This window comes from Geotrypetes seraphini, chromosome 7 (genome assembly GCF_902459505.1).
Source record: "Geotrypetes seraphini chromosome 7, aGeoSer1.1, whole genome shotgun sequence".
In the NCBI taxonomy this organism is placed as follows: domain Eukaryota; kingdom Metazoa; phylum Chordata; class Amphibia; order Gymnophiona; family Dermophiidae; genus Geotrypetes; species Geotrypetes seraphini.
The window spans coordinates 5,180,103-5,207,643 of record NC_047090.1 but is presented as its reverse complement, the minus strand read 5'-3'; the positions used below and the strand labels follow the sequence as shown (position 1 = coordinate 5,207,643).

The following is a 27,541-nucleotide window of genomic DNA, read 5'->3' as shown; positions in this document are numbered from 1 at the left end:
CATCTTGCTGTGACATAACTGTATGCCGACAGTGCAATTATTACCAAAAGGTTCATATTTCCTTTGGAAGAGAAAGGGGTTCCCTGAGAGCGTCTCAAAAACCTTCTTCATTGAAAATATTTTCTTTCCTGGAGGAAAATTGTGCCCCATTGCAGGTCTTCACAGACTCCCTAACACCAAAACCTGGACAAACTACTGGGTTTTGGAAAGTATGTCTGGACACCCAGACAGTCATCTAAAGAGGACATGTCCAGGTTATGTCTGGTAACCTTACCCATAACCCTCCAGTGGTTTGTGTCCCCTCCCCTTCAGATGCCATCTTGCAAGAGAAACTGGTCGCTCTGACTGTGTCTGGATGATAACTGGCTGTTTCTAAGGTTGTAAAGACAACTAGTTATGTGCTGACTTTGAACCTATTGATTTTTTTTTATACATTTATATTTCTAAAATGGATGCTTATACAGCATGCAACCAACTCATAAACATCTATTTCTCCTGTAGTGTTCTAGAATACTGGTGAAACTTGAGACTCACCACTCTGCATGTATCATTTCCAACTTCTGTCTTGAGTGGTATATACATCATTAAATGCAAAAAGTGTAAAGAGGGATGTTACATTGGTGAAATAGGCCAGATGCTAAAGACCAGAATCATATTAAAAATTGCAATACCAACTAGGATGTCACCTCTGTTGGACAATACTTTGGAAAAACTGACCACTGCGCCATTGATTTTATGGTGAGAATATTAAAAGGGAACTTTAAGACAATCCAAGAATGTAAAAACCTTTGAAATTAAAATGATGAAATATTATGACACTTACCAGACAGGTAAAAGACTGCTTTGTCACCTCTCTGTCTCCTGCTCACCCACCTATCCCTCCCTCTTCCTGTGAAACTATCCCTGAAATGCTTTATATATACTATTTGTCAACCTTTGCTTTTTTCTGATCTGAAGAAGGGTTACCTTCAAAAAGCTCATCATAAAATGCATTGAGTTAGTCCAATAAAAAAGGTATTACCTTATTTCTTTTGTTGTTTTATTTCTATATATTACCAACTTCTGTCTAAAATGGGGCTGATTTTGAATACCATGAAAATCCAATTGGTCAGTGGCCTTTGAGGTCCTAAATCGTACACCTCTGATCTATGTCATGCATAGCCAGATGTTGAATTTGAGGGTGAGGGAGGGCACAAAACTTAGCCCAGTCTCCCCCCATTTTCTCCCCCCACCAAGCTCTCTGTATCCTCCCCAATATCCCTGAATTCCTGAGCTGGTTAGCCCTGCAAGTGGAAGAAGTCCTCCTCTAGCAGTCAGAAACTCTCAAATGTTGGCAATTGATGGTGATTTCCATATCCCCCCCTTAGAAAGTACCGCTGACTGCTCACATTAGAACGTTTCTAGCTGCTGGAGGGACCTCTGCTGGTAGGGCTTGGGGATCCTTACCAGAGTGTACCACAATTGTGGAGGGGAGGCTGGAGCCAAAGTGGGCAGGACACAGCCCCCCCCCCCCCCCTCAGGACATCATGCGGCTACGTCATTGATTGTGAGACTATAATTAGTCAGAGGGTCATCATGGGATCATATGTAATCAATCACTCTTGCATTCTCTGAGCCATTACTTCACACTGACTAAAGCAAAAGAAGTAATTAAGTTTTGAGGCTATCAACAATACACTCGAGTAAAACTGGCCACAAAGGGCAAATTCTATAAACCTGTTTTGTATGTAAAATGATCCTTATAGAATTAAGTCACAGGGTACATGGTACAAGCAGAGATGTACTAGTAGAGTTGGTGTGCTCAGGAGAGGAGTTGAAGGTGAGCATGGATGCAATCATGACTTCTACACATATTCTAGAAATATATACCTGCACTAGTGTTTAAGCCCTTTACATTAACGGGTGCTAGAAAGCAGCCCCCTTTTCCGCTCCCCCTCCAGTTCCTCCCTGACTGTCTCTCCGTGGCCCCCCTTCTGTTTCCCCCCTAAGCAAAACGATCTGCCTCCCAGCACACCCCTCTCCCCGAAGCAGCCCCGTTTCCCTCTACCCCTCCCTGACTGTGTCTGCGTGGCCCCCCTTCTGTCTCCCCTCCCAAGCAAAGATGTCTGCCTCCCAGCACACCCCTCCCCCAAAGCAGGCCGCTCTCCCTCTCCCCCTCCAGTTCCTCCCTGACTGTCTCTCCGTGGCCCCCCTTCTGTGTTCCCCTCCTAAGCAAAACGATCTGCTTCCCAGCACACCCCTCCCCCAAAGCAGACCCCTTTCCCTCTACCCCTCCAATTCCTCCCTGTCTCTCCGTGGCCCCCCATTTTGTCTCCCCCCCAAGCAAAGCTATCTACCTCCCAGTACACCCCTCCCCCAAAGCAGACCCCTTTCCCTCTCCCCCTCCAATTCCTCCCTGACTGTCTCTCCGTGGCCTCCCATTCTGTCTCCCCCCCAAGCAAAGCTATCTACCTCCCAGCACACCCCTCCCCCAAAGCAGACCCCTTTCCTCTGCCCCTCCAGTTCCTCCCTGACTGTTTCTCCGTGGGCCCCCTTCTGTCTCCCCCCCCAAGCAAAGCTGTCTGTCTCCCAGCACACCCCTCCCCCAAAGCAGGCCGCTTTCCCTCTCCCCCTCCAGTTCCTCCCTGACTGTCTCTCCGTGGCCCCCCTTCTGTGTTCCCCCCCTAAGCAAAACGATCTGCTTCCCAGCACACCCCTCCCCCTGAAGCAGCCCCCTTTCCAATCCTGTGAGAATTTTTACCTGCATGGGCCACCTGCAGCACCCTCCAGCCGTTCCTCTAAGCTAGAACTCCTTCACGCGCCTCCCGCCTACACACTGTTGAAGATGCGTGCCATCCCCGCGGTCTGGCCAGCTCACCTAGTCCCTTAATTTGAAAAATCTGTCCCTGTCCACTCTTTCTATGCCCTTCATGATCTTGAAGGTTTCTATCATGTCTCCTCTAAGTCTCCGCTTTTCCAGGGAGAAAAGCCCCAGCCTTTTTAGTCTGTCAGTATATGAGAGGTCCTCCATGCCCTTTATTAGCTTAGTTGCTCTTCTCTGGACCCTCTCATATACTGACAGACTGAAAAAGCTAGGGCTTTTCTCCCTGGAAAAGCGGAGACTTAGAGGAGACATGATAGAAACCTTCAAGATCATGAAGGGCATAGAAAAAATAGACAGGGACAGATTTTTCAAATTAAGGGGATCAATAAGTACAAGGGGGCACTCAGAGAAATTGAAAGGGGAGAGGTTCAGAACAAACGCCAGGAAGTTCTTTTTCACACAGAGGGTGGTGGATATATGGAACGCGCTACCAGAGGATGTGATAAACAGGAGCACGCTACAGGGGTTCAAAGAAGCTTTGGATAGGTACTTGGAAGACAAAGGGATTGAGGGGTACAGATAAGAGTAAAGGTAGATTATAGGGATGGGATTAGAGGTAAGTTACAAAATTAATCAGGGACCACTGTTCAGGCACTAGGCCTGATGGGCCGCCGCGGGAGCGGACCGCTGAGCAAGATGGACCTCTGGTCTGACTCAGCGGGGGCAACTTCTTATGTTCTTAACTCCCAATAATAGCATGGCATATTCCAGCATCGGTATAAAACAGGTTACAAAGAAAACAACATCTGGCTTCAAAGAGCACTGAAGATCAGCCAAAAAACAGGCTCAAAGTCAAAGAACTTTCCATCCTTTTCACAGTGTTTGAGGTCTCCTTTCACTGAAACAATTCTTAGGAGGAGTGTAAAGCCAAGGTTCTGCCCTGAAAATATAAGTCCTTACAACAAACCGGTCTTTCCAGTTTAAGTTATAGTTGACTGCATTCTGCTGAAAGCTGTTTCGATTTCCTGTCCAGAGCATTTGAGCTTCCTTCCTTCTGGTGAGGTTCTCTTTAAAAATACAGCTTAGGGTGCAAAGAAGACTGAGAAGGGCCAAGCCCAAGGGAACCATTCACCCTTTCTGTAGATATGAGTCTACTACAGTGTTCATAACCAAGTATTTTTTAAAATCTCAGTCTACTGCAAACTCTTGAGACTTTGGGGAAACTCCATTCAGATGTCAAACACAGGCATGGAATAAACAGACTCATAACAGCTAAGAACATAAGAATAGCCTGACTGGGTCAGACCAATGGTCCATCAAGCCCAGTAGCCCGTTCTCATGGTGGCCAATCCAGGTCCCTAGTGCCTGTCCAAAATCCAAAGAGTAGCAACATTCCATTCAGAATCCTAAAGAACAGCAAGATTCTGGAATCCCAAAGAGTAACATAAGATTCCGGAACCCCAAAGAGTAGCAACATTCCATTCAGAATCCTAAAGAACAGCAAGATTCCGGAACCCCAAAGAGTAACATAAGATTCCGGAACCCCAAAGAGTAGCAACATTCCATTCAGAATCCTAAAGAACAGCAAGATTCCGGAATCCCAAAGAGTAACATAAGATTCCGGAACCCCAAAGAGTAGCAACATTCCATTCAGAATCCTAAAGAACAGCAAGATTCCGGAATCCCAAAGAGCAACATAAGATTCCGGAACCCCAAAGAGTAGCAACATTCCATTCAGAATCCTAAAGAACAGCAAGATTCTGGAATCCCAAAGAGTAACATAAGATTCCGGAACCCCAAAGAGTAGCAACATTCCATGCTACCGATCCAGGGCAAGCAGTGGCTTCTCCCATGTCTTTCTCAATAACAGACTATGGGCTTTTCCTCCAGGAACTTGTCCAAACCTTTCTTAAAACCAGCTAGGCTATTTGCTTTTACTCTCTGCCTCCTCAAGTCATGGGGTGCAATTTGTCTAGCATACTCTACTCCCAATATCAAAACCCTTTGGGGTGCAGTTATCAATGTGATCTACTGTTAAGATATATTATTTTACTATCAACTCAAGCTATTGTAGCATAGATCTCACTGTATGCAATGAGACCTAATTACTAATAACTGGGATTAACAGTAAAATAGCACAATTTAACAGAACATAAGACCAGTGGTCCATCGCGCCCAGCAATCCGCTCACGCAGCGACCCCCAAGTCAAAGACCTGTGCCCTAACCGAGACCTGCCTTAGCTGCGTTTGTTCTGGTTCAGCAGGAACTTGTCCAACCTTGTCTTGAATCCCCGGAGCGTGTTTTCCCTTATAACAGACTCCGGAAGAGCATTCCAGAACAGAAGCCCATATTGATAACTTTGCCCCTTAGAAACCTATGGTGCTCATTTTCAAAAGAGAAAAATGTCATAAAGATGGAGACGGACGTTTTTATTGCAAAAACAGACTAGTTGCAATTTTTGAAATTTAGATCTGAGTGGTTCTTCTCCTCAGTTTGCCCAAATTTCAAGAGGGGGTGTGTGTATGTTTTAGGGGCATGTTTGAGCAGTACTTGGGCGTTTCCAAGGGTTAGATGTTTTTCCTGCCATAATAGAACAAAACCAAAATGTCTAGGACAAAAATTGAGACATTTGTTTAGAACTGTTTCAAACATGACTGCATTACAAAAGGATGCCCTAAATGGCCATAAGACCACTTTCCACCCTCCAAAGATGTGAGAGTGACAGCAATTAGCATAGCTGAATTTAATACAGTTTGGACAAGTTCCTGGAGGAAAAGTCCATAGTCTGCTATTGAGAGACATGGGGAAAGCCACTGCTTGCTCTAGATCGGTAGCATGGAATGTTGCTATTTGGGTTTCTGCCGGATACCTGTGACTTGGACTGGCCACTATAGAAACAGGGTACTGTTCTGTCCCAGTATGGCGATTCTTATGTTCCAGGATCGATGACAGCTTCAGATATGATGGCCATTGCCATTAGCGCAGCAAGCAGGTACCAGGAGTAGCAGCGGTGAGGTGAGGTGAGGTGGACTGCAGAAAAGGGGACCCAGGGCCATAACCTATTCTAACTGGTACACTTGTGATAGAAAAGTGTGAGCTATCCAATAACCACCAAATACCTGCTGTACCCACATATAGGAGACACCTGCAGGCTTGAGGGCTATGGCAGAAGTGTACAGTGTAGCTGGTTTGTTTTTTTTTTCTGTCCCTGGAAGGCTCATTATACAATATAAGGGGGTTACAGTGAAGCTTGTAAGGTCAGCTGGTAGTGTTTGGGACGTCATAGCCAGCAAAGCCATAGTAAGCCATGCTCTGTCCAGGGGTAGGTGGGGTAACTAGTCAGGGGTAACATGGGAATCAGTGGATCTATCAGAGTACAACTGTCCCTTAATAGGCACTAAACTGGACTATAAGGTGACAGCAGCCCCTTCATCATCACTGGATGCCCCTTGACTGTCAAGGGAATGGGGTAGACTTTGCTATGGATATCATGGGGGAGGGGGGGGCATAAGAGCTTGAAGGACCTTTCTTCTTGGACTTAGATGAGTTGGGAATCGGCACTTGTGGAAGCCAGCAGAGGCAAATACAACAAATTAGCTACGTCTCAAGTTGCACAGTAAAGGTTTTACGATTCCAGCAGGTTAGAACAAATTGAATGAAGCCACACGATTTGTGCTAACCTGTATTAATTATACAAGCTGAAGTGCTGTAGAAAGCAGCCAGTCTCAGTCACTCAAGTCTTGGCACTTGCCCTGGCCAATAAGCAGAATTTGCTGAGTAGTACAAGGTCAATTTTTGCAAAGGACATTTTGGCTAATATCTTTTCATTTTTATTTAAGTGTCTGTGGACTTTGCAAGCAGTTTGAAAATTGTTTCTCAGATACTGTTTTTGTCTAAGTGAAACCTAAGGTGCATTTGAAGCAGGTTGAAGGATACAGAGCAGAGTGGGTGCATTGAGTTCACACAAAGGAAAGCAAGGAGATGAATGGATTGCCTCTGGGATAGGAAGATTATGACATGGATAGGCAGACTAGATAGGCCATATGGTCTTTATCAACCTCTCATTTTTCTTTGTTTCGGTTTGGTTCAGTATGTTTGTGAACATAGAGCAGAAAAGGTCATCTTTTTGCAGATGGCACAAAGATCTACAAGACTGAATCTTGGAAAGCTGGGCGAGTAGCCAACTGCTTAAGAGCTAAGTTTCAAAACAAAAGATTCAGAGGTGCATTTTGGGCACGGAAATCCACAGGCGCAGTGCACAATATGAGACAAAGATGACTATAAATTAGGAAACAAACTTGGATGGCTATTACGAGTAATGTGTGGCGCAGTGGTTAAAGCTACAGCCTCAGCACCCTGAGGTTGTGGGTTAACATAGTAACATGGTAGATGACGGCAGATAAAAACCCGAATGGTCCATCCAGTCTGCCCAACCTGATTCAATTTAAATTTTTTTTCTTCTTAGCTATTTCTGGGCAAGAATCCAAATCTTTACCCGGTACTGTGCTTGGGTTCCAACTGCCGAAATCTCTGTTAAGACTTACTCCAGCCCATCTACGCCCTCCCCTGCCCATCCTCCACCAAACGGCCATACACAGACACAGACCGTGCAAGTCTGCCCAGTACTGGCCTTAGTTCAATATTTAATCTTATTTTCTGATTCTAAATCCTCTGTGTTCATCCCACGCTTCTTTGAACTCAGTCACAGTTTTACTCTCCACCACCTCTCTCGGGAGCGCATTCCAGGCATCCACCACCCTCTCTGTAAAGTAGAATTTCCTAACATTGCCCCTGAATCTACCACCCCTCAACCTCAAATTATGTCCTCTGGTTTTACCATTTTCCTTTCTCTGGAAAAGATTTTGTTCTACGTTAATACTCTTCAAGTATTCAAACCCACGCTGCTCCTTGTGACCCTGGGCAAGTCACTTAATCCCCCCATTGCCCCAGGTACATTAGATAGATTGTGAGTCTGCCAGGACAGACAGGAAAAAATGCATGAGGACCTGAATAAATTCAAGTAAACCGTTCTGTGTTCCCTGGGGAGAACGATATAGAAAAATTGAAAAAATAAATAACTGATAATTTCAAGGTAGAAAACCAGCATAATCTGGATGTGAACTCTGGTTATAATTGTGCATTAAAGTTTTGAAATTTACCTCTAGGTCTATATCATCTGTTTGAACATCTACTCTGTGTGTGTCGCCCACTATAGAATACAGTTTGGTGGCAATTTTTTTCAACGCTGAATTTTGAGTGCTATTTCGTGAATCCAGTCCACCCACTCCGACATCACTTCCTTGTTCTGGAGCAGAGCCAGCAACTGCAGGAAGGTGCACAAGGTCCTGTGATAGCTGCATTTAAGCTTACTGCCGTGGCTGCTTGTTTTTTTTTTTTTTATATTTAAATTTTTATTAATTTTCAATTATAAGCAGACATGAACGCAGCTACTGACATATAACTACAATAAAACACAGAACAGCCAACAGCAGTTGTCAGATACCAATATTCTGATAATCCACTCCCCAATACCCCCTCCCCTTCAGACAGCAGAATCGAGTCCCATAAGTCCCAGCAACCCCTTCCCCCTCCCTCCCCCCCCCCCCCCATCTTGGTCAGGGAGTCCAACCGAAGAACAACTTATAACATTGAAATATCATCCAATATATCCCCCAGTTTTTTCCAAGTAAAATCCTGAGACCCACAAGAATACTTTTAGTTGCGTAGTTACAAATGAAGGCTCGTAACGCCGCAGCTCAAAAGAACCAGTTTCCAATCAGACTGGAAGCTGAAAGAAGCAGGATAAAACTGCCAGGCCCACAAAATAAAAGTCTATCTACAGTTCATGTGACTATAGCACCTCACAGATTCTAGAATGCTGTAGACTCTGGCCTTGTTAGATGTCATTGCTAGGACCAACTATCCCACTTCAGTGAGATCCTCAAGGAGAAATGCAGTATTACCCATTTTTTGTAAGCATTATTGCTAATATTTTCACCTCACTCTGACTTACCAGTTTGCAATAGGAATTACTTGGATGAAGGTATTTTAAAGCTCAATTTCAGACTGAAGTATTAGTGCACCCTCATTCATTAAATCACCAAACCCACAGAAAGGCCTGAACATCAAGTTACATTTACCTGCTATTCTCCCTATGGGCATTGCGTGCTCCTCAGGAGGGGACACAGATACCATGATGTGGTTCATGTATGCCAGTTCTTCCCGATGGGAGAGGTTAATAGGCTTTCCCTCTCTGTGCACACCGTCCTCAGACAGCCTAGATTGTTTGAACTCCACCGGGTGCCTGGGGTTCAGGATTAGGGGGTGCATAATGGGACTAGGCATAAGTTGGATCACTCTGTGGTTCTCCTGTCGGGGGCTGGCAGGTTTTGGAAGAGCTTCAGAAGGCGGGCAATGGTTGTTCTCAATAGGGGATACCGAAAGAGGATAGGGTTCCTGGGAATGATGGTTGTTCTCCAGGTGAAGTCTGTTGCCTTGGAGCCTGTCCGCTGGCGAGAGACGACGAATGGTATTGTCCATAGGGGACCGTAAGGGCCGTGGGTCAGGATCTGGCGAAGGTCGGTGATTCGTGGTGATGGGTGATCGGGAGCGATGGAGGAGCTCGATGGTTGGAGGGTTCTGAGGGATCTTATCTAGTGATGATCTTGACTGTCGCTGAGAAAAATGATCTAGACATAAAAAATAAAACAAATTAATTGTTCACAAGAAAAATTAATATCACATCTCCAATTTTGTTTTAAAAAACTTCTGCCATTTCTCTTCAAATTTATTCACTGCTATAGGACCTCAAGAGTCCATATTCAAAGTTATCCAGATACTTACCTGGATAATGTTGTCTGGATATTCAGCCAGACTTATCCAGGTAACTTTAAAGGAGTATAGTCTGTGGAAAATTTATCTGGATAACTTTAGACCAGCTGTCTCTGCAGGCATCCTTAATCGATCACTATCAGGAGTACTAAATATCAACATTTCCTAAGCAAATCCATACCCCAAGAATACCCCCAGTGCTTCCCCATTTCCTTGGCTCAAGCTGTCCAAACAAAATTTAGGCAAGGATTGGGAGGGAAATATTAAATCTTAGCTGCACAAATACTTTCCCCATTATTTCTGTATTGTATACAACAAAAGAGCGGGACTTGGGTGTGATTGTATGTGATACTCTTAAGATGGCCAAACTGGTTGAAAAGGTGATAACAAAAGCTAGAAGGATGCTAGGGTGCATAGGGAGAGGTATGGCCAGTAGGAAAAAGGAGGTATAAGACTCTGGTCAGACCTCATTTAGAATATTGTGTACAATTCTGGAGGCTGCACCTTCAAAGAGATATAAAAAGGATGGAGTCGGTCCAGGGGAAGGCTACTAAAATGGAGTGTGGTCTTCATGATAAGGCGTATGGGGACAGACTTAAAGATCTCAATCTGTATACTTTGGAGGAAAGGCGGGAGAGGGGAGATATGAAAGAGACGTTTAAATACCTATATTACATAAATACACATGAGGAAAGTTTATTTCATTTGAAAGGAAACTCCGGAATGAGAGGGCATGGGATGAAGTTAAGAGGTGATAGTCTCCGGAGTAATCTAAGGAAATACCTTTTTTACAGAAAGGATGGTAGATGCGTAGAACAGTCTCTGGAAGAGGTGGTGGAGACAAAGACTGTGTCTGAATTCAAGAAAGCATGGGATAGGCGCATGGGATCTCTTAGAGAGAGGAAGAAATAATGGTTACACTTGGAATGCGCTTCCAGAGGAGGTGGTTGAGCAGAGTACGATTTTGGGTTTCAAAAAGGGATTGGACGAGTTCTTGAAGGGAAAGGGGATCCAGGGGTATAACGAGTAATAGATCACTACAGGTCATTGACCTGGAGGGCCGCCGCGAGAGCGGACTGGCTGGGCGTGATGGACCTATGGTCTGACCCGGCGGAGGCACTGCTTATGTTCTTATGTTCTTATGCAGTCTGAGCTCTCAGTGCTATTCTATAAATGACACATTTGTTTATGTTTATTAAAACTTGATATACTGCCAAATCTAACAATATAAAAACATGGGCAACTCGCTTGGCATATAAATTAGAGCTGAAAAATATTATTTGGCTGAATACAAATAGCGAATAATGGGCACCGAGCTTGAACATAATAAATAATAAAAAAACTAAAGGCTAGGGTCAATCCACACAGATATCATATCAAGTTTCAAGTTTTCAAGTTTATTAGGAGACTTGATAAATCGCTTAATCGGATATTCTAAGCGATGTACATTTAAAATTTACAATTAAAAAAAAAAAAAAACCAATAACAATGTAATACATTACAGTACATACAATTTATAAATAATGGCTAAAATACTCTAAATTAAACATTGTTAAACATAAGGAAAGGAGGGATGAAATACAATTTTAAAGTAAAGAAGAAACATTGAGGGAAAATACAAAAGGGATATAGTTAAAACAGGTCTAACCAAATAAAATATAATTCATAAAGCATAAAATTATGTTGAAAAGGCATCTTTAAAAAGGAAAGTTTTTAGCTCAGTTTTAAATTTTCCAAGGTCTTTCTCCTCCCGTAAAGTAATAGGGAGGGCGTTCCATGTTTGCGGTGCCGTACAAGAAAAAATAAATTGTCTCCTCGTATTAATAATTTTTAATGATGGAATCGATAGCAGATTTTGTTCGCTAGATCGTAAAATTCTCTTTGCAGAATATGGAATAAGTGACCTATATTAAACATTGCAATGCCAACTTCAGAAAACCAGAACAATGTATCAATGATTTGATGGTGCGAATACTAAAGAGAAATTTTAAGACAATTCAGAATTGTAAGACCTTTGAAATCAACATGATAAAATATTCAGATACCCAACAGACAGGTCTTCACAAAGATCTTGGGCCTAGATTCACTAAGCTCACCGATCGTGTCCCAACCAGTTTGCGAGCGTTCCCTGACCCGATTCACTAACCTTCTGGCCAATCAATCTCCCACACGATCCGATCATGCAAATGAGGGGAAATGGCATGCATAAGTAGGAAGCCCTCGATTCACTAAACAGACGAAGGAACACCGGTTGGGCTTGCCAAGGCAAAATGAAGCCACCGCTGAGGACCAGTCGCTAACTTCCTTGCCGACTGTCCTGCTCTCTGCCGCCCTGAAATCCCAGTGTCAAAATAAAACCATCAAAATAAAACATTTTTGGAAATGTCTTAAAACACATCTCCCTTTATGCAAAAAGCGCAGTGCGAGCCCGTGGTTTTCAACCCGCAGGTTTAAAGTGGGGCTGCACAAGGTGTGCTCTGCTCTGTGTTGTTCCGTAAGCGTGTTCCGATACATTCTGGCCGTACAAAAAAATTGAAATGATTCCTGAATGTCCACTCGTGGGGCCAGCGAGTGCAGCCGCCCCTCCCCCTTTTGTTTTGACCTCAAGCTTGTGCGGAGAGCAAGCACCTGCCGCGGATCGTATCTGCAGGCAAAAAGGATGGTCTGCGCGTGCGCCTGGATCACTCCGTGGGGCCACTGTGGGGCGTGCGTCTGATCATATCATTTCCTTGAGGACCCTGTAGTGAATCGGTCGCCCGGAAAGACTCGGCCACGGATCGCCCAAGAACAGTGAGTTTAGTGAATCTAAGTCTTGGTTTATCTACCGAATTATACACCATAAAATTATACTGCTTTGTCACCTTCTTATCACCCATCCATATCTCTCCTGTCTTACCCATCCAGCCCTCCGTTTCTCAGCTTACCCACACCCCTTCCCTCTGCCGGTGAGACTGCAATTGGAATGCTTTTGTTTCATTTATATCAGTGATCTCAAACTCCAACCCTTTGCAGGGCCACATTTTGGATTTGTCGGTACTTGGAGGGCCTCAGAAAAAAAATAGTTAATGTCTTATTAAAGAAATGACAATTTTGCATGAGGTCAAACTCTTTATAATAATAATTTTATTCTTATATACCTCCAAAGCCATAGTAGTTCAAGGCGGTTTACAACAAGAAGAGCTGGACAATCAGCGAGAATAATTACAATGAAGTGGTTGAATACATGTAGGGAGGGAGCAAGTCAGAGTAATAGACACAGTGTAGAGACATCGAGTACATGTAAGAGTACAGGGATAAGGCATTAAGAGTTCTTCGTTTATAGTTTATAAATCTTTTGGCTAAGTCTTAATCATAATACTGTCATTTATAGCTAAAGAGACATATGACCAAGAAACTGTTTTATTTTACTTTTGTGATTATGATAGACATACTGAGGGCCTCAAAATAGGACCTGACGGGCTGCTTGTGGCCCCTGGGCCGCGAATTTGAGACCACTGACTTATATATACTGATATTTATCAACATTTGTTTATTTTGATCTGAAGAAGAGTTACCTTGGAAAGCTAATCAAAAAATGCATTAAGTTAGTCAAATAAAAAAGGTATCACCATATTTTCCTTATGTTTTCTTTTATTTCTATATATTTACATTTAAAAGTGGACTAACTATGGCTACCACACCAATTTACTTGAAACATTGGGATGAGAGAAAATGGTTCAGTTGTTGCCCTACAAACCTCCTAATTTTTCTTTGTGTTTCTAGGTCTGTCAGAAGCAGGTGCTGGGACACAGCACTGGGAGCCTTCATTTGTAGTAGAGAATTACCCAGGGACAGGAACTCAATTTCCCTGTCCCGTCTCTGCGACTTTTCTTACTGTCCCTGCCCTATTCCTGTAAGCTCAGCCTTAACTGCACAAACCTCGAAAGTGTTTGAGGCTTGTGCGGATGAGGACGGAGCTTAGGCATTGGTGGACTGAGGCATTATGACATCACATTCTGAGCTCTAGAATGTTGCTACTTAGGATTTGAAAGCGTTTGAGGCTTGTGCAGATGAGGACGGAGCTTAGGCATTAGTGGAATAAGGCATTATGACATCACAATCTCAGCTCTAGAATGTTGCTACTTAGGATTTTAAAGTGTCTGAGGCTTGTGCAGATGAGGACGGAGCTTAGGCATTGGTGGAATGAGGCATTATGACAACACAATCTCAGCACTAGAATGTTGCTACTTAGGATTTTAAAGGGTTTGAGGCTTGTGCAGATGAGAGCGGAGCTTGCAGGAATGGGGCAGTGACAGGAAAAGAACTTGCTGAGACAGGACAGGAAAATGAGTTCCCATGGAACATTTGTCCTCTTGTCATTTTCTAATTTGTAGCTCACCCAGGCATTGTATTACTTCCCAACTCTAATCCAATCACTGTAGTGGCCGTCCTCAGCTGAGGTTGGTGCACCAAGGCTGCTCTTGAAACCTGACAATCATAAAAGCCCTAACTCCGGCCAACAGGTGTTGCCGTTGAGAAACCAATAGAATGCCTTCCGTCTGGGTGTGTGAATGCTTCCTTTACAACATCCCCAGCCCTGGCAAAGAAATGTTTTTATTTCTTTTGCATGAAAAATCTTAAAATCCATCACCTAAGTTAAAGCCCACGTCTGTTTTGAATTTTGAAAACTTGAAGGAGAATGCCACTGATCATTACTTTAATACTTGACACATTTCCCTATTCATGTATTCATTTGTAACCTTTCTGCCTCCTCCCATTAACTTTGGTATGGCTAGGTTTAAACATCAGTTGATTATTATATAGGGAAAAAAAGATTTCCTGATATGTCATTTCCCTTATGTTCCACAGGACAGGTGAATAGAAGAAAGCTCTCATCTGTATGACTTTAAAGATCACAGGAGCTATTTTTAGCTGGAAAAGGTTTCCTTCTACAGGAGCTTGGCAGCCGTACAGCATTTCGGCAGCAGCCAAAGGAAAAATGCCCTCTGTACTGAGAACCCGAGCCAGGAAGCACCGAGCTACTCAAATTACTCTGTTGGCCTAACCAGATTAACTCTTTTCAAACTAGAAAGTGATGCAAGATCGGCAGATCATGCTGCGACTATCACCTTGGAGGGGAACGTGTATGTGTCTGTTATTAACCACTAGGGGGCCAGTCATACATAATTGTGGCAATGAAGAAGACCCAGGAGGATCTGTGGAGGTCCGGACACAGCTTATGGATGATGTGGAGCAGCATACTATTTTTCTCTGGAAATTTGTTCCTAGCTTTTCAGGCATAGATAACTTTAGAATATGATTATGTTTTTATCCTTTCTTCTTTTCCTACTACCCTGCTTTGGTGTAATTAACCCATACTTTCTTCCCCTTATTTTTCTTGATATGTTTATCTAATCTGGATTTTGTTATTTGTTTCGTGTCTCTCTCTCCTCCCTTTTTTATATTTCAATCCGTTCAAAATGCGGCTGCGCGATTCATATTCTGTGAGAGCCGCTATTCTCTCATTACCCCTCTCCTCAAGCCGCTTCATTGGCTCACCGTCCGTTTCCGAATACAGTTTAAACTCCTCTTACTGACCTACAAGTGCATTCGCTTTGAAGCCCCCCCCCCCCCCCGATATCTCTCCTCGCTCATCTCCCCCTGTGCCCCCCCCCCGTGATCGCCACTCATCGGGCAAGCCCCTCTTATCTGTACCCTTCTCTTCCACTGCCAACTCCAGATTCCGTCCCTTCTTTCTTGCGGCGCCGTATGCCTGGAACAGGCTGCCTGAATCAATACGTCATGCTCCGTCCCTGGCAGTGTTCAAATCCAAGTTAAAGGCCCCCCTTTTTAAACTGCTTTCAACTCTTAACTCCCCCTCACTGCTGTCAGATACCTATACCCACTATAACCTCCCCAACCCTGCTACTGTCCGATACCTATACCCACTATAACCTTCCAAACCCTGAAATGTCCTGTCTAAATTCGATTGTAAGCTCTTCTGAGCAGGAACTGTCTATTGTATGTTAACATGTACACAGCGCTGCGTACGCCTTTCAGCACTACAGAAATAATAAATAGTAGTAGATCGTAAACTGCTGAGATTTTAACCCCGGTTTTATATCTGTGGTATATCAAATAAATTGAACTTGAACTTGACTCAGAAAGGTGGCTTACCTTCCATTCTTTCAACTTGGGAATGTGGCATTTATTGTGTCAAGGGAGGAAGGAGTGAATGAAAAGCATTAAGAAAATTTTATGGATGTAAAATTGTGATTAAATGCAACCACAGTGGGCACCAATGATTCCTCAATATAAAACAGCATAGGATGGGAGACGGGGGAGATTGAACTGTGTTTCCATAGACCCAAAGGAATGTAAAAACCAAGAACCTCTGGTGGTTTTCTTATATGTAAAAGTAGGTTTCATGGGATATTGAGGGTGAAGGGGGTTGGGACTAGGAAAAAAATAATGATAATTGTAAATTTGCTTGTTTTGCCTGTTTATGAGTTCTAATGAATGTTTGAACATAAAATAGCGTAGCATTTTCCTGTAATTTATTACTTCATTATTGAACAGTTGCATTTCCATTAGGGTTTAGGCCAGAAATAAAGGTATAAAAATAAAGATTTCTGTTGCGTTAAATCTGTGAAAAACTATAGGCTTAATATGAAACAAAACAAAAAAAAAAACAAGCTTCTAAATGTTGGCTCTCAAATCTGTGCCGTATTTTCAGCCAAACTTAGGAGATTGAAGGAGGAATTTATCATCAAGTGGCATTAGAGCCTTAAGGCACCTTAACATACATTAAGGGAATTGGCATGCGCAAAAGGATAAAAGCAAATTCTCTACCTATGGGCTGAGACTGTGGGTTGTACATTTGTTTTACTTCGCCTTTCTTTTTATCTTTTGGATTTTGATTATATTTTCTCTGGGTACTATAGTTCAAGCTGGGATGTCTATGCTTCAAGGTATTATCTGGTCTAGCCCCTAAATACATAACAGCCCTCTTCTCATTCCCAACCAACAGACATGAAAGAAGTGCACATCTGAAATTCGTCTCCCCACCGGCTAGAGGATGCAAATATAAGAGATACCATCAACAACTTCTATCGTATCAAGCAGCCTTATGGGGCAAAGACCTAGAAAAACTAATCACACTCACAAACAATTATGGAGAATTTAGGAAACACCTAAAAACATTCCTGTTCTCGAAATACCTAGGTAACGAACAAGAACAATAGCCCCCTTCGCAATCCCACCCAAATCTGATCTTGTAAACTGCTAACCCCTAATCACTAACAATGAATGCTCCATTCAATTTATGGAATTTTCTAATCCATTGTAAACCACACGGTACTTCATGGTCCTGCAGTATACAACCTATTGTTATTATTGTTAATGCTGTTACTATCAGATGAACACTGCCATACTCTGTAAGTAGCTGTCTGTTCAGTTTCTCTTTATTGTAAACCGCCTAGAAGTCGCAAGATTGTTGGCGGTATATAAAAATAAAGTTATTATTATTATTATTATAGTTAGAATGTGAGCCCGTCTTGGGACAGAGAGGGAAGTTTCATAGTACCTAATTACTTATCTTAAGAGTCTGTAAACCACTGTGAACTTCTGAGCGGTATTAGCGATATACAAAAAAAGATTGTATTGTATTTTAGCATTTAACACGCACTAATCTCCTTAACGCATGTTAAGGTACATTAAGGTCTATTGCTGTTTGATGAATACCCCCCTTAAGTTTTCAAGATGAAAATTCATCTTAATTTAGGAACTTAAAAATTATGCTCATTTGCCTTTTCAACACCGAGGGCTCCTTTTACAAAAGGCGCACTAGCGTTTTTAGCGCACGCACCGGATTAGTGCGTGCTACCCGAAAAACTACCGCCTGCTGAAGAGGAGGTGGTAGCGGCAAGCGCGCGCTATTCCGCGCATTAAGGCCCTAACGCACCTTTGTAAAAGGAGCCCCAAATGCTTCTTTTGAAGCAAATTATCTCCTTACTAGTGTTTAAGCCCGTTACATTAACGGGTGCTAGAATATATGCCTGTCTGTCTTTCTTTATTTATGTCTCTCTCCCTGTTCCTGTCTCTTTCTTCCTTCCTTCTCTCGCCCTCCTGCTATTTTTCTCTCTCTCTCCCTGGCACCCTTTGTCTGTCTGTATTTCTTTCTGTCTCTCCTCCCCCACCCACTTTCCTTTGCAGAAGCAGCAGCGGTATTTCCGTTCCCCTCCAGGTCCCTGTGAAGCCCCCCCCCCCCACTTTCCTTTGCAGAAGCAGCAGCGGTATTTCCCTTCCCCTCCAGGTCCCTGTGAAGCCCCCCCCTCCACTTTCCTTTGCAGAAGCAGCAGCGGTATTTCCCTTCCCCTCCAGGTCCCTGTGAAGCAATTCCCTTCTCTTACGTGAGCTGTCCTGCTCCGTTCGGCCCCTCCCTTCTCTTAATGCGATTTGGCCTGCTCCGTTCGGCCCCTCCCCCTTCCCTTCCCGCAGGCTGGCCTGCTGCGGCCGAAGGTTAATTTTAAAAGTGCCGGTGGCGGCTCCTTTTACGCTGCTGATCCTCCTGAAGAGCAGCCTGCGATGGTGGCCAGCTTTAGCGAACCTCGCAGGCCGCTCTCCAGCCTCGGTAGCACGTTTCCTCTGACGCACGGGATCGCGTAGCCAGTTCAGCTCGGCTGTGATAAACAGTCCTGCGATTAAAGCGTAGCACTGAACAGTCCACTGCTGAAAGGGCCACGCTGAAATGCTGGCTCTTAAAAGGCAATGAAAGGACCGCGCTGAACTGGTGGTTCTTACATTGCTTGCGATGCACTAGACCCCAAGACAGGTAGAGCCAATAAAACCATTTCCTCTTCCCTGTTTAGTTATGAAGAAGTGGGGTTTATGGCATTGTGATGGAAGGTAAAGATCTTCGATGCCAGACCTGTCTTTTTATTCACCCAGCTACTTCAGCCACTTCAAGCACAGATCAACCTTTTTGAGAAAAGAAATATATTTTATTTTGGATCTGTGAAGTCCTTATTCTCTAGTACTAGAACATACAATCCACTGAAGAATCCTTGCTTGCTGTGCATTATTTCTACTTTGCAGGTATTTGAATGTCTTTGCCACATCACCCCCTCTCTTTCTTCTCCTCTCAGGTGCACATTTAGTCTAATTTCTTAGGGCTTAGAAGGCAAGTTCTGCACCACTCTGGTAGCTCTTCTCTGGCCCGCCGTTGCTCTGTCTATGTAAAGATAGATACTATACTGTACTGTACAATCAAAGTGAAGTTCCTCTCAATATGGCAGAGTGGACTTTCAACCAAATAAATTGCTTGAATGGCCTCATCTTCCCCAGCTCTCAACTTCATACAAGGTCTGCAGAAGCAGGGGAAAGTCTAGCTGCTGTTCCACCATGGATAGGAGAAGCTTAAACTGAACGTTCCACTTCAGATACCACTAATTAGTTAAATTAATCTGTGCTAAGGTAATGGTAGTAAGACAGACAAGGACCCATTTCCAAGGAAGAGGTCTTTAGAACTGTCTAGTTAGAAGTGTTAAGAGATGAATGCAGACCTTGTCCCCTCTATTGGACACCCCCACCTTTGTTTTATATACTTTTGGTATATAAAACATTGATCTTCAATGAACCACAATTTATCTCAAAAATGATTATTCCATACAACTCCACACGTTCCCTACGATCTTCCTCCTCAAATTTACTATCTACTCCCTCCCTGAAAATTATCGGCACTAGAAGAAATGACATATTTTCCGTTATGGCCCCTACATTATGGAATTCCCTACCAAACTATGTAAGAAATGAAAAAGACCTATCATCGTTTAAGAAAATTTTAAAAACTTTTCTATTTCAAGACGCATTTGATACGTGACACGACACACTTAAATGTCTTACGTTTTATTATGACCATCAAATTTACCAATTCCCTTTGTTCCTTATCGTGTTTTCCCTTTTATGTAAATTTCAACAGATACTGATATTGTAACTTTTCCCTCCTTTCCTGCCCATTCATGTCAGTCTCTATCTTAATTGTTTTAAGGTTAATGGATTTATAATGGCTGTGTTTGTTTGTTTGTTTGGTTTTTTTCTCCAATTGTTATACTGTTTTATATTGTTTGTCTTATGTTTAATTCGTCTGAATTGTACGTGAAACCACCACCTGGTGGCTTTTAAACTGTACATCGCTTAGATATTTTTTATAAGCGATTCATCAAATGCTAATAAACTTGAAACTTGAAACTATCCACTTAAAATGTATAGAATTGTTTACCTTCTTCATGATTCTGCTGCAAGGTGACCTCTGGTTGTGTATGGAGTGAGTTCCCGGGATGAAAGAATTGCGAGATCATCATCCGAGGTTTCCTTTGTTTCAAGATGTGCTGAAGGAGCTCATATAGGACGTCCCCTGAAGAGGACATAAGATGAAACCACAGGGAATGTGAGTTAGAGCCCAGGCATGAGAGTCTTTAGCCCTCACACACAAGTATACAGATAGCTAAACCCAGCAATGTTTTTATAGCAACACAATGTGTTCCCTCTAAGCTGAGCAGGTGTCCTCCAGCTGCATTGCTACCACTAGGGGGTGGAATATTTTCAGTCGCTAAGGACAGGTATGTTCCCTGGAGTCCTGCAGAACTTGCCTGTCCCTCACAATTGAAAAATGTGACAGTAAAACAGCACCCTCTATTGGTGAGACTGTGGGTGGAGGACTCCTGCTCAGCTTAGAGGGACTGCATTACATCTGAATTAACATAACTCCTCCTTTTGGGATCCTTTTATTAAGGCGCATTAACTGATTTAGCGCATGCTAAATGCTAAGGCATCCATTACACTTCTCCCTCCGTATTCACTGTGATAGGGGATTAACAGAACCGCAAATACAGAAAAACCACAAATAACTTTTTCATATGTTATTCGCTGTTTTCTATTCAAAACCATCGTGAATATGGTGAAACCGCGAATAACATGGTAGGAGACCTGGCCTCTTTCTGAATGAGAGGCAAAACATGGTGAAGAAAGTGCTGGGAATCAGCGATTTTCTCTGTAAACGCTTAGAGCAGGGGTGCCCACACTTTTTTGACTCGCGAGCTACTTTTAAAATGACCAAGTCAAAATGATCTACCAACAATAAAATTAAAAAAAAAAAACACAACGCACACTGTACACATAGAATTGTTAATTATCATTCCTATTCTGGGGGTTTTTCAAAGAGGTCAAAGCACTGTCACCTCAGTAACAACCATACAAAAATAGACAAATACCCACCCCCCTCCCTTTTTACTAAACCACAATAGCAGTTTTTAGTGCAGGGAGCTGCGCTGAATGCCCAGCGCTGCTCTCGACACTCAGAGGCTCCCTGCGCTAAAAAACACTATTGCGGTTTAGTAAAAGGGGACCATATTGTAAAATATAGACAGCAGATATAAATTCAGACACATTTTGATCACTAAATTTAAAATAAAATCATTTTTCCTACCTTGTCTGGTGATTTCATGAGTCTCTGGTTGCACTTTCTTCTGACTGTGCATCCAATCTTTCTTTCAGCCTGTATGCTTCCTCTCCTCCACACCTCATTCCCTCCCCCAACTTTTTCTTCCTCTCTCCCTGACCTTTCTTTCTTTCTCTCTTCATACCCCCTTTCTTTTTTTCTGTTTCTCTTCTTTCCTTCTGTCTCCCTGCCTGCCCTCTTTCTCCCTCCCTGCCCTCCTCCAAGCCACTGCCACTGCTGCTGCCATCGGATAACAGGCCCCCAAAGCCGCCCGCCACCGGCCAAGCTCTCCCTGCTTCGGACCGACCAGCATTCCTCTCCCCAACGTCAATTCTGCCGTCGGAGAAGAAGTTTCGCTGGCCAGAACTTCCTCTCCGACGGCAGAATTGACGTCGGGGAGAGGAAGGCTGATCGGCCCAAGATCGACCTATTGAGAGAAATGCTGCCGGGTCCTGCCTTTGAGGAAACAGAAAGTAGGCAGGACCTAGCAGCAAGAAGAGCTAATCACAAGCTTCACTGACCTGTCTCCCGCTTTAGCCTGCGAACGGAGCTCTAACATGTGCATGCCGGCTTCCCTTCTCTCCCCCCCCCCCCCCCCCGACATAACTTCCGGTTTCAGAGGGAAGAAAAGGGAAGCCGGTACAAGCACGCATTAGCCTCCGGAGCATAAGTTCTCCAAGTCGGTTTTTTTTTTTTTAAATGTTGAGCAGCGGGGGCAGCAGCAGAATTCAGGAGCAGATGAGGACCGCCCAGCTAAAAGGCCCTAGGGAGAACACTGGTACGCCACCGACCTTCACCCCGCCCTGCCAGCACTCTGATTGGCTGGCGTTCTTCAAGAGGCGGGCCAGTCAGAAGGGGAAAAAAGAGAAGGGAACCCGCTCTGCGATCGACTGGGGTCGCCTGAGCGAGCGACCTGTCGATCGCGATCGACGTATTGGGCACCCCTGGCTTAGAATCAGCGATTTCTCTATGCAAGCTGATGTAATTTGGGGGGAGGAGCCAGCAAGCTAAAAACCGTGAATAATCGAAACCACGAATACGGAGGGAGAAGTGTACATTCTACGGGCGCCTTAGTATTTAATGTGCACTAATCCTTAGCGCGCGCTAAATCGGTTAGTGCGTGTTAAATCGGTTAGCGCGCCTTAATTAAAAGACCCCTTTATGTTCTTTGCCATGTTAAAACATTTTTAGTTTAGTTTACTTTCCAAAATCAAGAACGCCTTATGAGACCTCTGTGTGTGTGTAGATGACATCCAATCTGCACCCCTCACTCTGGTTATATTATTCATGTTTAAACACTGGCTGGCAATTTGCCATCATGTGAACCCCAGGGGAGTTAAATATGGGGTAGCCTTGGGATAATATTTTATAACCAAAAGTATTGCTAGCAATATTTAACTATATAATCTCAGCATTAAGATGTTCTCTCCTCCCTCTAATTTGGTTCTCCAAACAGGTGGCTCATTCCATGCAACGTTTCACGAACTCTCCGTTCAGCTTCAAACAATCTGTTAACAGTTCCATCTTTAAAAATTATTGGTACTAGAAGACAAGACATGTTTTCAGTTATCGCCCCTACCTTATGGAACTCTATACCTCAGCACATTAGAGACATAAAGGACCTCATTTCTTTTAAAAGAGCTTTAAAAACCTATTTTTTCAAGGATGCTTTTAATATGACTCTTAGATTTACAAATTTTTTTAACCCTAGGTTTAATATCCTATAATTTTGCTTTTTTCCCTTCCCTGAGTTATTTCTCCCTTTAATGTATATTTTCTTCTTCAAATTTATTGTAACTTTTCCCCTCTACCCTCATGTTTCATGTGTGTTAATCCAGTATGTTTTTTTATTTAAAAGTCAGTATATTTGTATTTCTATTTTAATTGAATTGTGCATCGCTTAGATATTTAATAAGCGATTTATCAAGCACTAATAAAACTTGGAAACTTGGAAGCAAAAGAGGCAGCATGCAAGAAATACAGATGATCTCAAGAAGAGAAACACAGAAAACCATTTAAAACTCAAAGAAAAGAGAGAAATATAGTTGGCCAAAGTAGAGGTGGAAGAAAAAAAAATGGCTAGAGATGTAAAAAAGAGGAGATGAATTTTTCCCAAGAGAAAGGAGGAAGAGTAGAAATGGAATTGTGAGACTGAAAGATACTAAAGCTGCTATGTGGAAAGTAATGGGGGGAAAGTGGACGTGCTAAACAAATACTCATGTTCTCTATTTATGGGGGAAAAAAGTCTAGAGAAGACTTACAAAGATATATATGGGAATGGAGTAGATATCACACGATTTACAAAAGAAGGAAGCTCGTGTGAAGTTTAAGTTCGCCTGCCTCTGTTTTAAAGTTTTCTACGGTCTAACCCCTAAATACATCACTGACCTCTTCTCCTTCTCAGCCAACAGACACAAGAGAAGCTCCCACTCGCACTTCGTTTCTCCCCCGGTTAGAGGATGCAAACTAAAAAAACACCATGAGCATCTTCTCTCACATCAGGCTGCCCTATGGGGTAAAGACCTAGAACAACTCCTATTGCCCACCACTTATAAGGTATTCAGGAAACGTCTCAAAACCCACCTATTTCTGAAATACCTAGACAGCTGACCCACTTCCCTCCTTCCCCTCTCTTGCCCTTTCTCTCCATTGTTCCCACATCCCTTAAGTTAACTCAACTTGTACGTCAACTCAACTTGTACCCCACTAATCTTCTGTAAACCGCATAGAACTTAACGGTATATAAACTGTTATTATTATTATTATTTATGAACAACTTGAAAAACTAGAAGTGGAGAAAGTCATGGGACCAGACAAGATCCATCCTAGGATATTGAGGTAAATCAGAGAAGTTCTTGCAGGTCCTCTCACAGACTTGTTTAAATCTTTGGAGGTGGAAGAGGTTCTGAGGGATTGTGGAAGAATGAAATGTAGTCCCTCTTTACAAAAGTTTTAACAGAGAAGCCTACAGGTCAGTAAGCTTCATTTCGGTGGTTGGAAAAATAATGGAAGTTCTGCTGAAGGAAAGAATAGTGAGCTAACTAGAGTTGAACAGGTCACAAGATCTGAGACAACATGGCATCATCAAGGGAAAATCATGCCAAACAAACCTGACTGATTTCTTTGACTGGGTGGCCAAAGAACTGGATTAAGGACATGCGCTAGTTGTAGTCTACCTGGATTTCAGCAAAGCCTTTGACATGGTTCCTCATAGGAGACTCAACAAAAAAATTAGCAGACTGAAGTTAGGACCCAAAGTGAAGGTCAGGATTGGAAATGGATAACTGAGAGACGACAGAGACAAGAAATACTTTTTCATGGAGAGGGTAGTGGATGCCTGGAAAGCTCTTTCGGTGGAGGAGACAAAAATAGTGACAGAATTCAAAAAGGTGTGGGATAGACATAAAGGATCCCTAAATAGAAGGGATAGTATCATAACAAAGCTTAGCAGATCAACAGTTATAAGTTCATCTATGATGTGTAGGACTGGTGCTTAAATGGAGTTCCAGCAGAAGGGAAGTGAAGCCAATGCTGGACGGACTTCTACAGTCTGTGTCCCTTATACGGTAAGTCAAATCAGGATAGGCTGGAGTAAGTTTTGATGGCAACTCCAGTAGCTAGGAAGTAGGGCTGGTTCAGGGCAGACCTTTTTTACCATCTGAGTCCTGAAAATAGCAAGGATGGATCAGGAACATATGTGTGCAGGTCTTATATATCTCAGTGGGGGAGGAAAAGACATCTTAAAGTGGAACTTAGCAAGTAAAATGTAATAAACCTACTGGATTGTTGGTTTCATATTGTCTCGATAATGAATGTGACTGTTGGGCAGACTGGATGGACCATACATGTCTTTACCTGCCATCATTTACTATACATCACCCCCCCTACATACACACAAAATTGGGGCAAGAGGGAGCCCAAGCCCTCTTGCCCCGGCGATCATGCCCCCTCCCCACCGAGTACGATCAGGCCAGGAGGGAGCTCAAACTCTCCTTGCCCTGGCGACCCCCGCCCCGACTGGATCGGGCCAGGAGGGAGCCCAAGCCCTCCTGGCCCCGGCGACCCCCTACCCCCCACCCCCACTATAATACAAGCAGGAGGGATCCCAGGCCCTCCTGCCCTCGACACAACATCCCTCCCCCCAAAGACTGCCCCCCGAACCTCCGATCGCCCCCCCAACTACAAACTTGATCCTGTTCTGTTCAATTTTCAGAGTTATTTTACTTCCGACAAATGACAGAAAGACATTCTTCACCCTTTAAGTACAATTTTTCACCATCCATTGCATTTCAAAAGAATAACAGATCACTGAGATATGTCTTGTTGTCACCCAATTCCCAGGGTAAAGCAACCTTCCTGATCTCTCCGAATCTGACTGCAATTGGATTTTTAAATATAATTTTCCTTAAATGAAAAAAACTAACAAACACATTTTATGGTCAAGTTAATTCAAATCTTTCTAAAATGTGACACAGGAAACTCAAGTCAGTAGGCAAAACGTTTTGTCATGATCTCAGATGACTACATTAAATGCAGGCTTTAAACCACCCTCCAAAACTGCCCATGTAAAGTTATTTACCAGCATAGTCTTCTTTAGAGGGTACAATTATTGTACATTGTTTGATTCTGAATAGGCCATTCTTGTCCACATACATATTATTATTATTTTTTTTTATCCTTTTCATCTCTGCCTTAGAATCTCCTCTGGACTGTGGGCTGTTAATTTGAATGTGAAGCATGCAATTATTTTTTCTTCTCTTGAATGTTTAAGTGGAGCAATGTGCCAGCTTCTCTTTGTGTGTAATTTTAAATGGTCGGAACTTAACAGGCCACCCGAACCTTCCTCTGTCTTCTACAAAGAGGAAGTTTCTGAAGTCCCTTTTCCTAGACTAATCCTGCCATATAGCATGAAGTGATGGAAGTTGAGCAGGGAAGGGCTGGACTGACAGTGCTCTGGGCCCCCCAGGCGCTAAGAGGCTGATTCTATAAACAGTACCTAAATTGGCTGGCACCTAGGAAAATGGCGCTAGCCACATTCCAAATCACACTTAGGTGCCATTTACAGAATTGCGGCTAGCGGCGCGGGGTAAAATCTTAGGCGCCTAAAATATAGGCGAGGGTTTTAAAGGCCTATATTTCAGCGCCTATGTTTTTAGAGAATCAGGCTTAGTGGCGCCTATGTCATGCTTACACTTAGGTATTAGGTGCCACTAAGCACACTGCGATAGGTGCCTATCCTTTATAGGATCAGATAGGTGCCCACTGTCCAATTACATTTTTTAACCAATTATTGAGGTTGTTATGGATATTTTGCCAATTAAGTTAGGCACCCTTTATAGAATCAGCCCTTAAATGTCATGGGCCCCTAACTATTTATCATAAATGATTAAACTAGATGGAAACTGAGGGAGAGTGGACCCCTAATGCTGTGGGACCTTGGACACTGCCCCATTGTCTCAATGGTCTGTCCGTCCCTGGGTCAGAGGCTATCTCTTCCTGTGTGTTGAAGTAGAAAAATCCCAGGTGTTAGCTGCCAAGGGTCCTCCCAGTTTTTTGTTTTAGGTATTTATATACTGCCTATCAATGTTATCTAAGTGGTTTACAATCAGGTACTCAAGCATTTTCCCTATCTGTTCCGGTGGGCTCACAATCTATCTGGGGCAAAGTGACTTGCCCAGGGTCACAAGGAGCAGCATGGGTTTGAACCCACAAACTCGGGGTGCTGAGGCTGTAGCTCTAACCACTAGGCCATCTTCCATCCAGAGGGGTCCATGTGAAGGGAGAAGAGGAAAAGGAGTTCAAGGGGGCTCAGTAATCCATACTAAGGGAGCAGTCTCTTTGATAATCTATGAATTATCTAGGTGGAACCAGGTTTCCTTAAACCAGCCTGGCTTAACACAGGGGAACTGATAAAGAAAGAAGACAACTGCCTAGACCACAGGAGCTATGAGCTGAAAGACCTGCAGAGAGCAGTTTCCTTTAGAAGCCAGGGCACCAAGGGCTCAAGTAGATAGTACCAGATAAGTTAAGCAGGACTGAAGGGCATATTAACTCTGCAAGTGGCATGAGAGAGAAGTCTCACTGGTGCATCTCAAACATATTGGCAAGGGGATTTAGATATTTTCCTGAAAGGAATTCAAATTTTTCTTACTTTCTTAGAGAGGAGAGTGATTTCTCCAGTTTGCATCTCCCTCAAGAAGAGTGATATAGTGGCATTTTGGATATTTTCTTCAAGACAACTGACACTGACAGCGTTTAATCTAAGTACTGATCTATGATGTGAAGAACATTATTTGTGTATGGGGTGTCTAGTTTAGGACTCTAAGGAGCAGGAGCATAGGGGAAACTCTTACTGGGGCTCCAGAATATAAAGAAGAAGAGAAATGCTGCTTGGATGAGTGTGGATGGTGGGTACGGATGGACGGGTGAG

At 43.2% G+C, this 27,541-nt stretch overlaps 1 protein-coding gene across 3 annotated transcripts in view; it reads right to left on the bottom strand.

The window, feature by feature from the left end:
* The window catches only part of ETV6 (ETS variant transcription factor 6), a 202,804-nt gene that overhangs the window by 18,457 nt on the left and 156,806 nt on the right, over positions 1-27,541 (bottom strand). For all 3 annotated transcript variants that reach the window (XM_033953336.1, XM_033953337.1, XM_033953338.1), the window contains 2 exons: positions 19,894-20,028; positions 8,945-9,493 (listed from right to left, as the gene is read on the bottom strand). In XM_033953336.1, the coding sequence (XP_033809227.1) occupies positions 8,945-9,493; positions 19,894-20,028 (684 nt within the window). The remainder of the gene's footprint in view (positions 1-8,944; positions 9,494-19,893; positions 20,029-27,541) is intronic.